The sequence below is a fragment of the Hylobates moloch genome, unplaced genomic scaffold, assembly GCF_009828535.3.
Source record: "Hylobates moloch isolate HMO894 unplaced genomic scaffold, HMol_V3 SCAFFOLD_18, whole genome shotgun sequence".
Taxonomy (NCBI): Eukaryota; Metazoa; Chordata; class Mammalia; order Primates; family Hylobatidae; genus Hylobates; species Hylobates moloch.
Genome location: NW_026652293.1, coordinates 11772303 through 11784829, shown reverse-complemented (window position 1 = coordinate 11784829; position 12527 = coordinate 11772303). Strand labels below are relative to the sequence as shown.

Genomic DNA, 12527 nt, shown 5'->3' with positions numbered 1-12527 from the left:
TGTTTTTGCCATCACAGAATACTGGGAAGCCCCTGGCATCCTGCTCCATAGCTCTCTTGACCACTATCCTGGAACCTTCTCCCCACCCCCATCCCCATGCCTCCAAGGCACTGACCTCAAATCCAAGTCTTTCCCACTTATCTCAAGCTGCCAGCCTGTAGGGATTCCTTATCTCAGCTCCATGTCACCGGTGAGGAAGCCCCAAGAAGGCAAGGGAGCTGACAGCCTTCTCATTTTTCTCATACATCCTCCTCTTCACCCTGCCATCCCGGGAGCCCCAGCCAGATGCTCTTCAGGGCAGGGAGCACGTGAGCAGCCCTGGGGCTAGAAGCTGGTTCTCCCACATTCCTGGGTGAGGGACTGGGTGGAGGGTGTGCCTGCCTCAGGCTCCTTGGGGGAGGCCCCCTGAAGGGCTGGGGAAAATCCTACTGAGCCCCAGGCTCTCCTGCCTGCACTGGCCCAGTGGGGGGCGGGGGCGGGGGTGGTGGGGAGGGGGATCCTGGACATTAACTCTCTCCTAGGCACCGGGGAGCTTCAGAGAGGAAGAAGGTAAGGTAAGAAGCAGATTCTCTGGGCAGGACTTTCTTAGTCCTCAGGCTATAGTGTTAGAGAAAGGAGTATCTGGAAGGTGGAGTCACCTTTTGTTTGAGTAACCGTTTCACCCACCCTGGCTGAGGGTGGCCAGGAACTCCCCAAGTTGTGCATTAATGGAGGTGGGTCACACAGATTCTACATTTTTTTTTAAGTTTCTTTTTTTTTTTTTTTTTTGAGATGGAGTGATTACAGGTGTGAGCCACTGGATCCTACATTTTAGATGCATAAAAATCCAGATATGGGCTGGGCGCGGTAGCTCACGCCTGTAATCCCAGCACTTTGGGAGGCTGAGGCAGGCAGATCATGAGGTCAGGAGATGGAGTCCATCCTGGCTAACATGGTGAAACCCCGTCTCTACTAAAAATAAAGAAAGCCGGGTGTGGCAGCGGGCGCCTGTAATCCCAGCTACTCGGGAAGCTGAGGCAGGAGAATCGCTTGAACCCAGGAGGCAGAGGTTGCAGTGAGCAGAGATCTCGCCACTGCACTCCAACCTGGGCGACAGAGCGAGACTCCACCTCAAAACAAAATAAACAAAATACTAGATCTGGAAGAGATCTTAGGGATTATTAAATTCAGACAACCTCATTTTTTATAGATGGGGAAACAAGCACAGACTCCAAGGGTCTCACCCAAGATCACACAGTTGCAGATGCTGGCTACAAGTCTCCTGCCTCAACCACCTGTATTACCCCATTCAGGGTCTCAAGGAGGGTCTATAAGACACTGTCCATTGTGTTTCGGGCTGAGTCCATAGAGACAACCACAGACATGGGGGACTCTGCCCACAGGGAAGGCAAGGGCTCTGGCCATGGAGCTGGGTAGGAAGATTCTGAAGCCCAAAGACATTGAGTCCTGTGCAGGGAAAGAGCAAGGGTTTCGTGTACAACACACCTGCATACCTGGATGTGAATCTCAGCCCACCCCTTCACCAACTCTGTGTGGCCTGGGCAAGCCATTCTAAGGGAACCCTCCACACTGCAACTTTTTTCTCTATAAAATGAGAATAACCATGCATTCCTTACAGGACTTTTTTGGTGTGAGGATTAAATGAGAGAATATGTTGAAAAGTGCTTGGTAAATATATTAATACTATGCATTCCCTCTTCTTTGAATGACGTGACCCAGGTAGTCAGGCTTCTGACCACTAGAGGGCAGCAGAAGGCACTGGAAAACTGGGCCGAGTGAACCAGAGATTAGATGGGGTCCAGAGAGCAGGGATTAATTTGTGGATTCTGGCAACTCTGGCAGGGAGGGCTCCAGCAGGTGCTGAGAGAAGAACTTTCGAGCAGAGCCAGGTCTCTTCAGGAGTGACTGCAGCAACCCTGATGCTTGGATTGGATGGTAGTGAAGATCTTGCCAACAGAGTGGGTGCTGGAGAAGGAGCCCTTTAGTGGGGACCCTGGGGCCAAGGCTAGGCTGGCAGGCCCAGCCACCACCAATTAATCCATGAGTATTGCCCAGCGTTGAGCCTGGAGCACCTCCCAGCCCCTGGCTAGAGTCCTGGGTGTTCTGGGAAAAACCCCTAAACCTAGTAACTCCTCTCCCTACTAGGCCTCTTTGTTGCTGAATCTCTGGAATTTAGGGGCCAGCAGCTTTCTGACCCAGGTCAGCCAGGGGTTCATGTTCCCTCACTTGCCCTCCCCCTGCCTGGCCCATCTCTGGCCTGGCCCCTGGGAGGAATTTCCTGGGCCAGAGGGCAGCCGAAAGCACAGATGCCCACCCCAGCAACGTTCCCGCCACCTGCCCAGGCCAGTGCCCTGTGCCCAACCCCAGAGGGTGCGGGATGACAGACTCTGACAATCATTAAACCAGCCGGGCCTGATTTCCCAGCACCGCCTGCTAAGATCCGGGCCAAGTGGCACTGAATATGCAAATCACCTGGGGCCAGGAGCCCAGTCTAAAGGCCAGGAAATCCCCTCCATCCAATGAGCCACCAGCTCAGGTTACTGCAGGGGACGCACTATAAAGGCCTGAGCTCAGGGAGGAGCTCCCTCCAGGCTCTATTTAGAGCCGGGTAGGGGAGCGCGGCGGCCAGACACCTCAGCGCTACCTGGCGGAACTGGGTTTCTCTCCCGCCTGCAGCTTAAGCCTGACTGCTGGCGGGCCTGCCACAGCTGGACTCCGCCACTCCGGTAGGATTCCCTGCCTGTCATTCCCTAGCTCAGCTCTTGGGAAACTGCAGAGGGGTCCAGAGGATTTGCAGTTCTGAACCTGCGCACTCCAGTCTAGGATCTCCGAGCAAGAGCGTAGGTGTCCTGAGGGTCGAAGAACAGAGAGAGATTGTCTCTGGGAGGGCAGAATGGCCATGACGCCACCAGTCTGGCTCCAGGGCCCCAGAGATCTGAGGAGGGAAGCCCAGCCGGAGTCTCCTGTGATCCTGCCCTGGTCTGAGATCTTGGAGCCCTTCTTGAAGAGAGGGTGTCCACAGAGTTGCTGATCTTCCTGCTCCTGGGGGCTACTCTTGCCCAGGGTTGGGCAAAGCAGAGTAGCTGGGAGTGTAAGGAGAGGACCCTCGTCCCCTCACCAACCTCATCCTCTCTCCCCCTACCCACAGGTAGCCTCATGGCTGCAACCTGTGAGATTAGCAACATTTTTAGCAACTACTTCAGTGCGATGTACAGCTCAGAGGACTCCACCCTGGCCTCTGTTCCCCCTGCTGCCACCTTTGGGGCCGATGACTTGGTGCTGACCCTGAGCAACCCCCAGATGTCATTGGAGGGTACAGGTGGGTCTCAGCGGGGTGGGATGGGGCACGGAGTGGGAGACAGATCCTTCTAAGGGCCTGTTAGACAAATGGGGGAATGGGCAGGGAGGAGGGTCTCTAGGCAAATTCCAGGGCTAGAGGCTGAGACTTAGTGACTGAGGTGCTGGGGGTTGTGGGGCTGTTGCTGGGGGTTGTGGGGCTGTGACAGGCAGAGGGAGGTGTCAGATACCAGGACAAGGGTGTTGTGAATGCTACCTCCTGCCCCTACTCTTGGGATGGCTCCAAGGGCTGAGGTGTGAATCCCCAGTGTGCTCCAGGAATGGGGCTGTGTGGGCTGGGAGTGGTGGCTCACGCCTGTAATCCCAGCACTTTGGGAGGCTGAGCCGGGCGGATCACCTGAGGTCAAGAGTTCGAGACCAGCCTAGCCAACATGGTGAAACCCTGTCTCTACTAAAAATACAAAAAAAAATTTATCCCAGCGTGGTGGTGGGCACCTGTAATCCCAGCTACTGGGGAGGCTGACGCAGGAGTATCGCTTGATCCCGGGAGGTGGAGGTTGCCGTGAGCCGGGATCGTGCCATTGCACCCCAGCCTAGGTGACAGGAGCAAGACTCCATCTCAAAAAAAAAAAAAAATGGGGCTGTAAAGTCTGCTGGGCAGCCTGAGCTGAGCCTGTTTCCCTGCCTGGCCCTTGCAGAGAAGGCCAGCTGGTCGGGGGAGCAGCCCCAGTTCTGGTCGAAGACGCAGGTTCTGGACTGGATCAGCTACCAAGTGGAGAAGAACAAGTACGACGCAAGCGCCATTGACTTCTCGCGGTGTGACATGGACGGGGCCACCCTCTGCAATTGTGCCCTTGAGGAGCTGCGTCTGGTCTTTGGGCCTCTGGGGGACCAACTCCATGCCCAGCTGCGAGACCTCAGTGAGTCCAGGCCCCTGGAGGCGGGGGAGCAGCTCTACATGTTGAGCCGAGTTGAGTTCAGTGTGGCCGTGGGCAGGCCCTGGAGCTCTGGGCCAGCGGCACAGCCAGAGAGAGCCCTTGAGGGAGGGATGAAGGGAGTGTGACCCTTCCTTCCTTCCTTGTCAGCTTCCAGCCCTTCTGATGAGCTCAGTTGGATCATTGAGCTGCTGGAGAAGGATGGCATGGCCTTCCAGGAGGCCCTAGACCCGGGGCCCTTTGGTGAGAACCCGTTTTCTCCTTCCTTCCCCAGCCTGTCTTGTCCCATCCCTACCCCTCCGCAGAGTGCTAGAGATGACCCCCTCCCCAGACTTCTTCCTCCCTCAATTAGAAAAATTGCAGCAGGTCATCAGACCCATGGGCAGCCTCACCAGTCCTGATCCGGTCTCCTGAGCCCTCTCTGAGTTCTCACCTCCTCTTCCCAGACCAGGGCAGCCCCTTTGCCCAGGAGCTGCTGGACGACGGTCAGCAAGCCAGCCCCTACCACCCCGGCAGCTGTGGTGCAGGAGCCCCCTCCCCCGGCAGCTCTGACGTCTCCACCGCAGGTGAGAGCCCTCTCTAGGCCACAACTTCCCTTCCCCGAAGTGTCCCTGGTTCCCTCTGGCTCCCAGCACCAGAACTCAGGCCTTCTGGCAGGAACAGGAACAGGATGGGAAGTGTGTCCTGAGAGCCAGCAGCGTGGTTTAGCGGAGGGCGGGCCGGCAGGGGACTTACTGTGACCCCACCCCCCAGGGACTAGTGCTTCTCGGAGCTCCCACTCCTCGGACTCCGGTGCAAGTGACGTGGACCTGGATCCCACTGATGGCAAGCTCTTCCCCAGCGGTGAGTCGCGGGAGGTCCCCAAGAGGGAGTCCCATTTAGCAATGCACAGAGGGCCCGGCCCTTCCTGCAGCCTTTTCCTGTAGAGGGGCTGCTCTCCCTAACTCCCCCCTTGCCCTCCTTGATCTTCCCCCACCGTCCCCACAGATGGTTTTCCTGACGGCAAGAAGGGGGATCCCAAGCACGGGAAGCGGAAACGAGGCCGGCCCCGAAAGCTGAGCAAAGAGTACTGGGACTGTCTTGAGGGCAAGAAGAGCAAGCACGGTGAGCTCCGGGGGCACCTGGGTCCTCCCTGCGCCCAGGCTGAGTGGCTTCCTGGGGCACTGCGGGTCGTTGCGGGTATCCCTTCTCCCGTTTTCTCTGGCCTCCGCACGGCCTTTGGTAAGCTGTGCACAAGGCGGGGGCTCTATGGTATCGGTCACCACCTAACTCCAGAGCCTGGCTTGGTGGTCCTGGAGAGGAGGAGGAAATAAGGCTCCCAGTGGGAGGCTCATGGCACTAGAGTCCTGTCCACTGACTCCAGTGTCCTATCCACTGACTCCAGTTCTCTCTGCACCTGGCCACTGTCCTGCCCTCCGGGACATGCTCAGTGTGAGCAGTGGGTCTTAGGTGGGCTGAGGAGAAAAGCAGTCACTGCGGTGCCCACACAGAGGGCACTGCAGGTTCTCTGGAGAGGCTTGCTCCATGCTGTGGCCGAGTCAGCAGTGCGCTGGGGCGGGCAGGGCCGGCTGGCCTTGGGTGAGAGGGGACACCTGGATGGCAAACTGACAGAGGCTGGCCTTGCAGCGCCCAGAGGCACCCACCTCTGGGAGTTCATCCGGGACATCCTCATCCACCCGGAGCTCAACGAGGGCCTCATGAAGTGGGAGAATCGGCATGAAGGCGTCTTCAAGTTCCTGCGCTCCGAGGCTGTGGCCCAACTGTGGGGCCAAAAGAAAAAGAACAGCAACATGACCTACGAGAAGCTGAGCCGGGCCATGAGGTGAGCTGGCGGCCAGGACCCTCACGATACAGCCGGACACGGGGGCAGGCGCTCACACTCCCACTGCCCTCTTCCTGGCTGCCAGTTGGCTTCGTGCAACAGGGCTGAGTCCTACAGAGTGAGGACAACATCTGGGTTGGCCTACTTCGTGGATTAAATGACAACATGGAGGAAGTATTAGCCTGGCGGACGGCAGGCACAGTGCGCTTGAGCTAACAGCAACATTTCTTGTATCGCCTGTGAGGCTGGTCCTCAGGAAGGCACCTGGAGAGTGGGGAAGGGGGCAGGAGCCATGCCCACCCAGGGCCTGGCTTTCTCCTCGTTGAAGCATTTACGTTGCTTTTCTCTGGGCCTCAGTTTCCTCCTATGTCCAGGGGTAGACTAGATCATCTTAAGATCCCGTCCAGCCCTAAAATCATGTACTTACTTTTTTTTTTTTCTTTTTCTTTTTTAAATAGAGACAAGGGTCTCTATGTTGGCCAGGCCGGTCTCAAACTCCTGGCCTCATATGACTCTCCTGCCTCGGCCTCCCAAAGTGCTGGGATTACAGGTGTGAGCCAGTATGCGTATGCTTGGCCTTTTCTTTTCTTCTTCTTCTTCTTTTTTTTTTTGAAACGGGGTCTCGCTCTGTCGCCCAGGCTAGAGTGCAGTGGCACAGTCTTGGCTCACTACAACCTCTGCCTCCCAGGTTCAAGTGATTCTGTGCCTTAGCCTCCCAAGTAGCTGGGATTACAGGCACCTGCCACCATGCCCAGCTAATTTTTGTATTTTTAGTAGAGATGGGGGTTTCACCATATTGGCTAGGCTGGTCTTGAACTCCTGACCTCAAGTGATCCACCCGCCTCGGCCTCCCAAAGTGCTGGAATTACAGGCGTGAGCCACCGGGCCCAGCGCCTGGCCTTAAAAATCATGTAATTTAATGATCAGACCCCAGTCATAGCCATAGGATACAAAGAAGCAAAGGCAAAGAGCCATGTGTCCTGGGCACAGTTACAGGCCAGTGTAGGGACAGAGCTTCTGCTTGCAAGTGGGAAGAACAGAGGAGCTCAGGAAGTGTGAGTCAGGCTCACACTTCCAGGCAGGCAGAGACCAGTGGGCATGGGTTACCTGGGGGTAACGCGGGCCAGGTGGGAGGGCTGGCAGCCTGGGGCCCGTTTCCTGCCAAAGCACCTCTGACCATCCTTCTCCTCACCCAGGTACTACTACAAACGGGAGATCCTGGAACGGGTGGATGGCCGGCGACTCGTCTACAAGTTTGGCAAAAACTCAAGCGGCTGGAAGGAGGAAGAGGTTCTCCAGAGTCGGAACTGAGGGTTGGAACTATACCCGGGACCAAACTCACGGACCACTCGAGGCCTGCAAACCTTCCTGGGAGGACAGGCAGGCCAGATGGCCCCTCCACTGGGGAATGCTCCCAGCTGTGCTGTGGAGAGAAGCTGACGTTTTGGTGTATTGTCAGCCATCGTCCTGGGACTCGGAGACTATGGCCTCGCCTCCCCACCCTCCTCTTGGAATTACAAGCCCTGGGGTTTGAAGCTGACTCTATAGCTGCAAGTGTGTCTCCTTTTATCTGGTGCCTCCTCAAACCCAGTCTCAGACACTAAATGCAGACAACACCTTCCTCCTGCAGAGACCTGGACTGAGCCAAGGAGGCCTGGGGAGGCCCTAGGGGAGCACCGTGATGGAGAGGACAGAGCAGGGGCTCCAACACCTTCTTTCTGGACTGGCGTTCACCTCCCTGCTCAGTGCTTGGGCTCCACGGGCAGGGGTCAGAGCACTCCCTAATTTATGTGCTATAAATATGTGAGATGTACATAGAGATCTATTTTTTCTAAAACATTCCCCTCCCCACTCCTCTCCCACAGAGTGCTGGACTGTTCCAGGCCCTCCAGTGGGCTGATGCTGGGACCCTCAGGATGGGGCTCCCGGCTCCTTTCTCCTGTGAATGGAGGCAGAGACCTCCAATAAAGTGCCTTCTGGGCTTTTTCTAACCTTTGTCTTAGCTACCTGTGTACTGAAATTTGGGCCTTTGGATCGAATATGGTCAAGAGGTTGGAGCGGAGGAGAATGAAGGTCTACCAGACTGAGGGTGAGGGAAAGGCTGGTGAAGAGGGGAGTTACAGATTTCCTGCAGCAGGTGTGGGCTTACAGACACATGGACTGGGCTGGGAGGTGAGCAAAGGAAGCAGGTGAGACTGTTGGAGAACGCTTACAAGACTTCATGCAAGCAAGGACATGAACTCAGAAAGCTGAGGTCAGGAGCATCCTGCTGTCATGACACCGCTCAAATGACCTTGACCTTGACCTTGACCAAGTCTGTCCTGTTTAGGACTGATTCTTCCTGTAAGGCTAGGGTTTGGACCTGATGTTCTCAAGATGTCTAGAATTGCATGGCCGGCCTTGTGGAATAGATGGTTTTGCATTCCAGCCAAGTGGGCTGTAAACTGTATATCTGTAATATGAATCCCAGCTTTTGAGTCTGACAAAATCAGAGTTAGGATCTTGTAAAGGAAAAAAAAAAAATGGAGATGAGTACTTGCTGAGAAGGAACGAGGGAAAGAGTTGGCATTTGTTGAAAGTATAGTCTTTTTCTCTTTTTTTTAGTAATTGCAACTTGTACTTTAGATTTGGGAGGTATGTGCGTAGGTTTGTTACATGGGTATATTGTGTGATGCTGAGCTTGGGATGCGAATGATCCTGTCACCCAGGTAGTGAGGTAGTGAGTATAGCACCCAGTGAAAGTGTAGTCTCATGTCAGGCACTGTGCTAGTCCACTCTGGCTCATTTAATCCTCTCCTAAGAAGAGAGGAGACGCAGCGTCCCCATTTGACAGATGCAGAAAGAGGTTCCACAGGTGTGCCTTGATTCTGTCCTAAAACCGTTTCCCGGGAGCTTTTCCTGGTCTAGGCGCTCCTAACTTAATCCTAAATCGATTCCAGAACTATTATTCTGTTTCCACAGGATACTGTGTCTAGGTTTTAGGGAGGACAGTTCATTGATGTTACTTAAGAATGCTTTCCAGGTGGAAAGTTCTTTAAGTTTGAGGCTTCAAATTCCATACAGCACATTAAAATCCCATTCGTGAGTTTGAAATACTGCTCTGTTGTCTTGGAAATACCAACCAGATTATTGGCTGAAGTGATGTGGGTAAAAAAGGGATCTTAGAAAAACTAAAGCTTGTGTGTGGATTTCTGGAAATGCAGCTTGCTCTGGAGCAGCAAGGAATGGTGGAAAGGAGAGTGGGGAAGTTGATTGGAGAGAAAAGTGAGGTCATGAGAGAACCTAGAATCCTGGAGCCATTTGGAAAAAGGCTTTTACTTGCATTTCCCTTCTGAAGTGTGAGCCAGTTAGACAAAGGGGATGCAGGCCAGGGCATAGGTTTAACCTCAGAAGCTGGGGAAGCTTTCACAACTACGTAGTCTAAAAATGACCCCATTTCTTGAAAATGATGCATTAGACTCTGGTCTAGTTTCCCTAGCAACAATATCTCGGGGTCCTTGCACCCTTAAGAGAGGTGACCCAGCTGGGCGCAGTGGTTAACGCCTGTAATCCTCGTACTTTGGGAGGCCAAGGCGGGAGGATCATGAGGTCAGAAGATTGAGGCCATCATGGCCAACACGGTGAAACCCTGTCTCTACTAAAAATACAAAAATTAGCTGGGCATGCCGGGCATGTAGTCCGAGCTACTCAGGAGGCTGAGGCAGAAGAATCACTTGAACCCAGGAGGCGGAGGTTGCAGTGAGCTAAGATCGCGCCACTGTGCTCCAGCCTGGTGACAGAGCGAGACTCTGTCTCAAAAAAAGAGGTGACCCAGTGTGGCCTGAAGTCACCTAGCCAAGAAGTGGGGGAGGGGCCTCTGGAGCCCGGGACAGGCTTGTTCAGCCTCCCTTGACTCCCAGCCTCTTCAGCTCCTAAAGGAGATCCTAGAGGGGAGGAGAGCTGGGAATATGGCGCTCAGCCCCTTCACCCTCTTCTGGAGGGCTGGGGGCAGGTGCTGGCCGCTGCGCGGTGACCTTTGTCCTGCCATTTGCAGTTTATGAGGCGCTTTCCTCATCCCATTATCTCATTTGATCCACCTCACAGCTCTCTGAGGAGACTGGGTGTCCCCATTTTACTGACAAGGCCAGTGGTGGGCTGAAGTCACTGGCTGGGTGAGAGCGGGGCCAGCTCACAGCATGCCTGCCTCCACGCTGCAGCTCAGTGAGACCACCTGGGCAGGTGGCCTCTGCAGGGCAGCGCCTGGGACAGCCTGGAAGACGGCAGCTCTGGGAGGGACGTCTTTCTCCCCAACTGTTCTCTGCCCTCTCACCCCTCAGGACGCTGCAAAGTCCTGGCACGGGCCCCTGGGCTGGCCTCTGTGCTGCCCTCTCTGTCGGGCACCAGGCACCCTTACCCTGACTCTCACCAGCCCAGGGGCCTCCTAGCACCCACCAGAGTCTGCATCCCCTCAGGTGTGTCCTGGGCTGGGGAGTGGGGGTGGGGAGGAAGCCACAGGGCCGGGCTGTTTATATCCCGCCCTGCCGGAGCTGCTGGTCACCTCTTATCTGCTTCTGTGGGATTGGGTGTGTCGCTGCGCAGGTCAGAGGGAGGTCACCCCTCCCGCGGTGTTTGGGTGTGCCTGAGGAGGGGCTGGAGTTGGCCCCCTGGGACAGTTCCTGGCTTCTCCCACAGCCCCACCTGTCCCACCAGTTGTGGGGAAGTCTGGCCTCTCCTGGGGGAAGTGGGTGAAGGGGTTGCATTTCTGAGGAGTCTGGTTTCAATCTGCTCTCTCACTGCCGTTGTCTGTTTACACATCTCTCTCTCTCTCGCCGGACTGCGAGCACCTCTGGGCAAGTGCTGGGGCTTACTCACCTCAGCACCTTGCACAGCGCCTGGCACAGAGGAGGTGCTCGATAAATATTTGCTAAATGGCCCCGTGACTCTCCCTGCCCTGGCCACCACCTCCCCCACACACCACCCACATTCATACACACTCATGGGAACCAAAGTCACACACACTCACACTCACAAAGATAAATATTCACAAGCCCTCACTCACATGCCCCTGCACGCACTGCAGACACTGCCTGCGCTCACACACTCACATACCCATATTCACAGCCTCACACACTTGCACACACCGGCGGCACGCAACACACTCCCACCTCACAGTCTCACATAGCCACACCCGGGCCTGCCTGCACGACTCACCTCCTCCCTCGGAGTCCTATGAAGCATTTCCTGACCTCCTCTTCGGCCCTTTTTCCCCACCAGATGGGTTCAGCCCTTGCCTCCAGTCGGGACAGGCCTGGTAATTTGCAGAGCCCAGTGCAAAGTAAAAGCCTGGGCCCTTGTTAAAGAATTATTAGGCCGGGCTCGGTGGCTCACGCCAGTAATCCCACACTTTGGGAGGCCGAGGCGGGTGGATCGCCTGTCAGGAGTTTGAGACCAGCCTGACCAACATGGCGAAACCCCACCTCTACTGAAAATACAAAATTAGCTGGGTGTGGTGGAGTGCGCCTGTAATCCTAGCTACACTGGAGGTTGAGGCAGAAGAATCGCTTGAACCTGGGAGGCAGAGGTTGCAGCGAACCAAGATCATGCCACTGCACTCCAGCCTGGGTAACAAGAGAGAAACTCCATCTCAAAAAAAAAAAAAAAAAAGAATGTTTAAAAATTTCAAAATGGCAACAGCAGAGCAGAGCATGAACCATGCGCCAGGTGCGGTCCTCCAAGCGCAGGGCCCTGTGGGACCACTGCACAGGTTGCACTCAGGAGGCCACCCGTGCCTTCATTTGCCACTGGCCTATAAGAGCTCCACTGAACTACCCACCATGCCTTCTACTACAGATATGTTTGCCACAGTCACAAAAAAATCAACAAGTTGTCAAGTTTTTTGCTTTTTGTTTTCAAGACAGTCATGCTCTGTCCCCCGGGCTGGAGTGCAGTGGTGCCATCTCGGCTCACTGCAACCTCTGCCTCCCGGGTTCACGCCATTCTCCTGCCTCAGCCTCCTGAGTAGCTGAGACTACAGGCACCCATGACCACGCCCAGCTAATTTTTTGCATTTTTAGTAGAGATGGAGTTTCACTGCGTTAGCCGGGATGGTCTCTATCTCCTGACCTTGTGATCTGCCTGCCTTGGCCTCCCAAAGTGTTGGGATTACAGGCGTGAGCCACCTCGCCTGGCCCAAGTTGTCAAGTTTTTAAAAGTAGGAAAATTTTTACAGAAAAAAAACCTGAATTTGTGGCTTGTCTTTTTAAAAAATTGGCTGGGCGAGGTGACTCATGCCTGAAATCCCAACAACGGAAGGCCGAGGCAGGAGAATTACTTGAGCCCAAGAGTTCAAGACCAGCCTGGGCAACATAGGGAGACCCTGTCTCTACAAATAATTTTTTTAAAAATTAGCCAGGAGTGGTGGTGTGCACCTATGGTCCCAGCTACTCAGGAGGCTGAGGCAGGAGGATCGCCTGAGCCTGAGAGGTCGAGGCTGT

The 12527-nt window shown here is 55.1% G+C and overlaps 1 protein-coding gene across 2 annotated transcripts; it reads left to right on the top strand.

Moving 5' to 3' along the window:
* The first annotated feature begins 2589 nt into the window (after window positions 1–2589).
* On the top strand, window positions 2590–9224 carry ELF3 (E74 like ETS transcription factor 3). 2 transcript variants are annotated; one of them, XM_032136414.2, is made up of 9 exons: window positions 2590–2726; window positions 3149–3319; window positions 3996–4217; window positions 4383–4475; window positions 4679–4798; window positions 4986–5075; window positions 5220–5336; window positions 5859–6054; window positions 7251–9224. In XM_032136414.2, the coding sequence occupies exons 2-9, from the start codon at window positions 3157–3159 to the stop codon at window positions 7363–7365; spliced, it is 1116 nt and encodes a 371-aa protein (XP_031992305.1). In that variant the 5' UTR covers window positions 2590–2726; window positions 3149–3156; the 3' UTR covers window positions 7366–9224. The 2 variants fall into 2 exon arrangements, with proteins under 2 accessions (XP_031992305.1, XP_031992306.1); XM_032136415.2 differs by having other exon boundaries at window positions 2590–2840.
* Window positions 9225–12527: the final 3303 nt, after the last annotated feature.

Excerpts from the sequence above, each read along its gene's own strand:
- ELF3 (XM_032136414.2), top strand. The coding sequence starts at position 3,157 with ATGGCTGCAACCTGTGAGATTAGCAACATTTTTAGCAACTACTTCAGT. Across the intron at positions 3,320-3,995 it reads GATGTCATTGGAGGGTACAG|AGAAGGCCAGCTGGTCGGGG; the intron begins GTGGGTCTCAGC and ends TGGCCCTTGCAG. Across the intron at positions 5,076-5,219 it reads TGGCAAGCTCTTCCCCAGCG|ATGGTTTTCCTGACGGCAAG; the intron begins GTGAGTCGCGGG and ends CCGTCCCCACAG.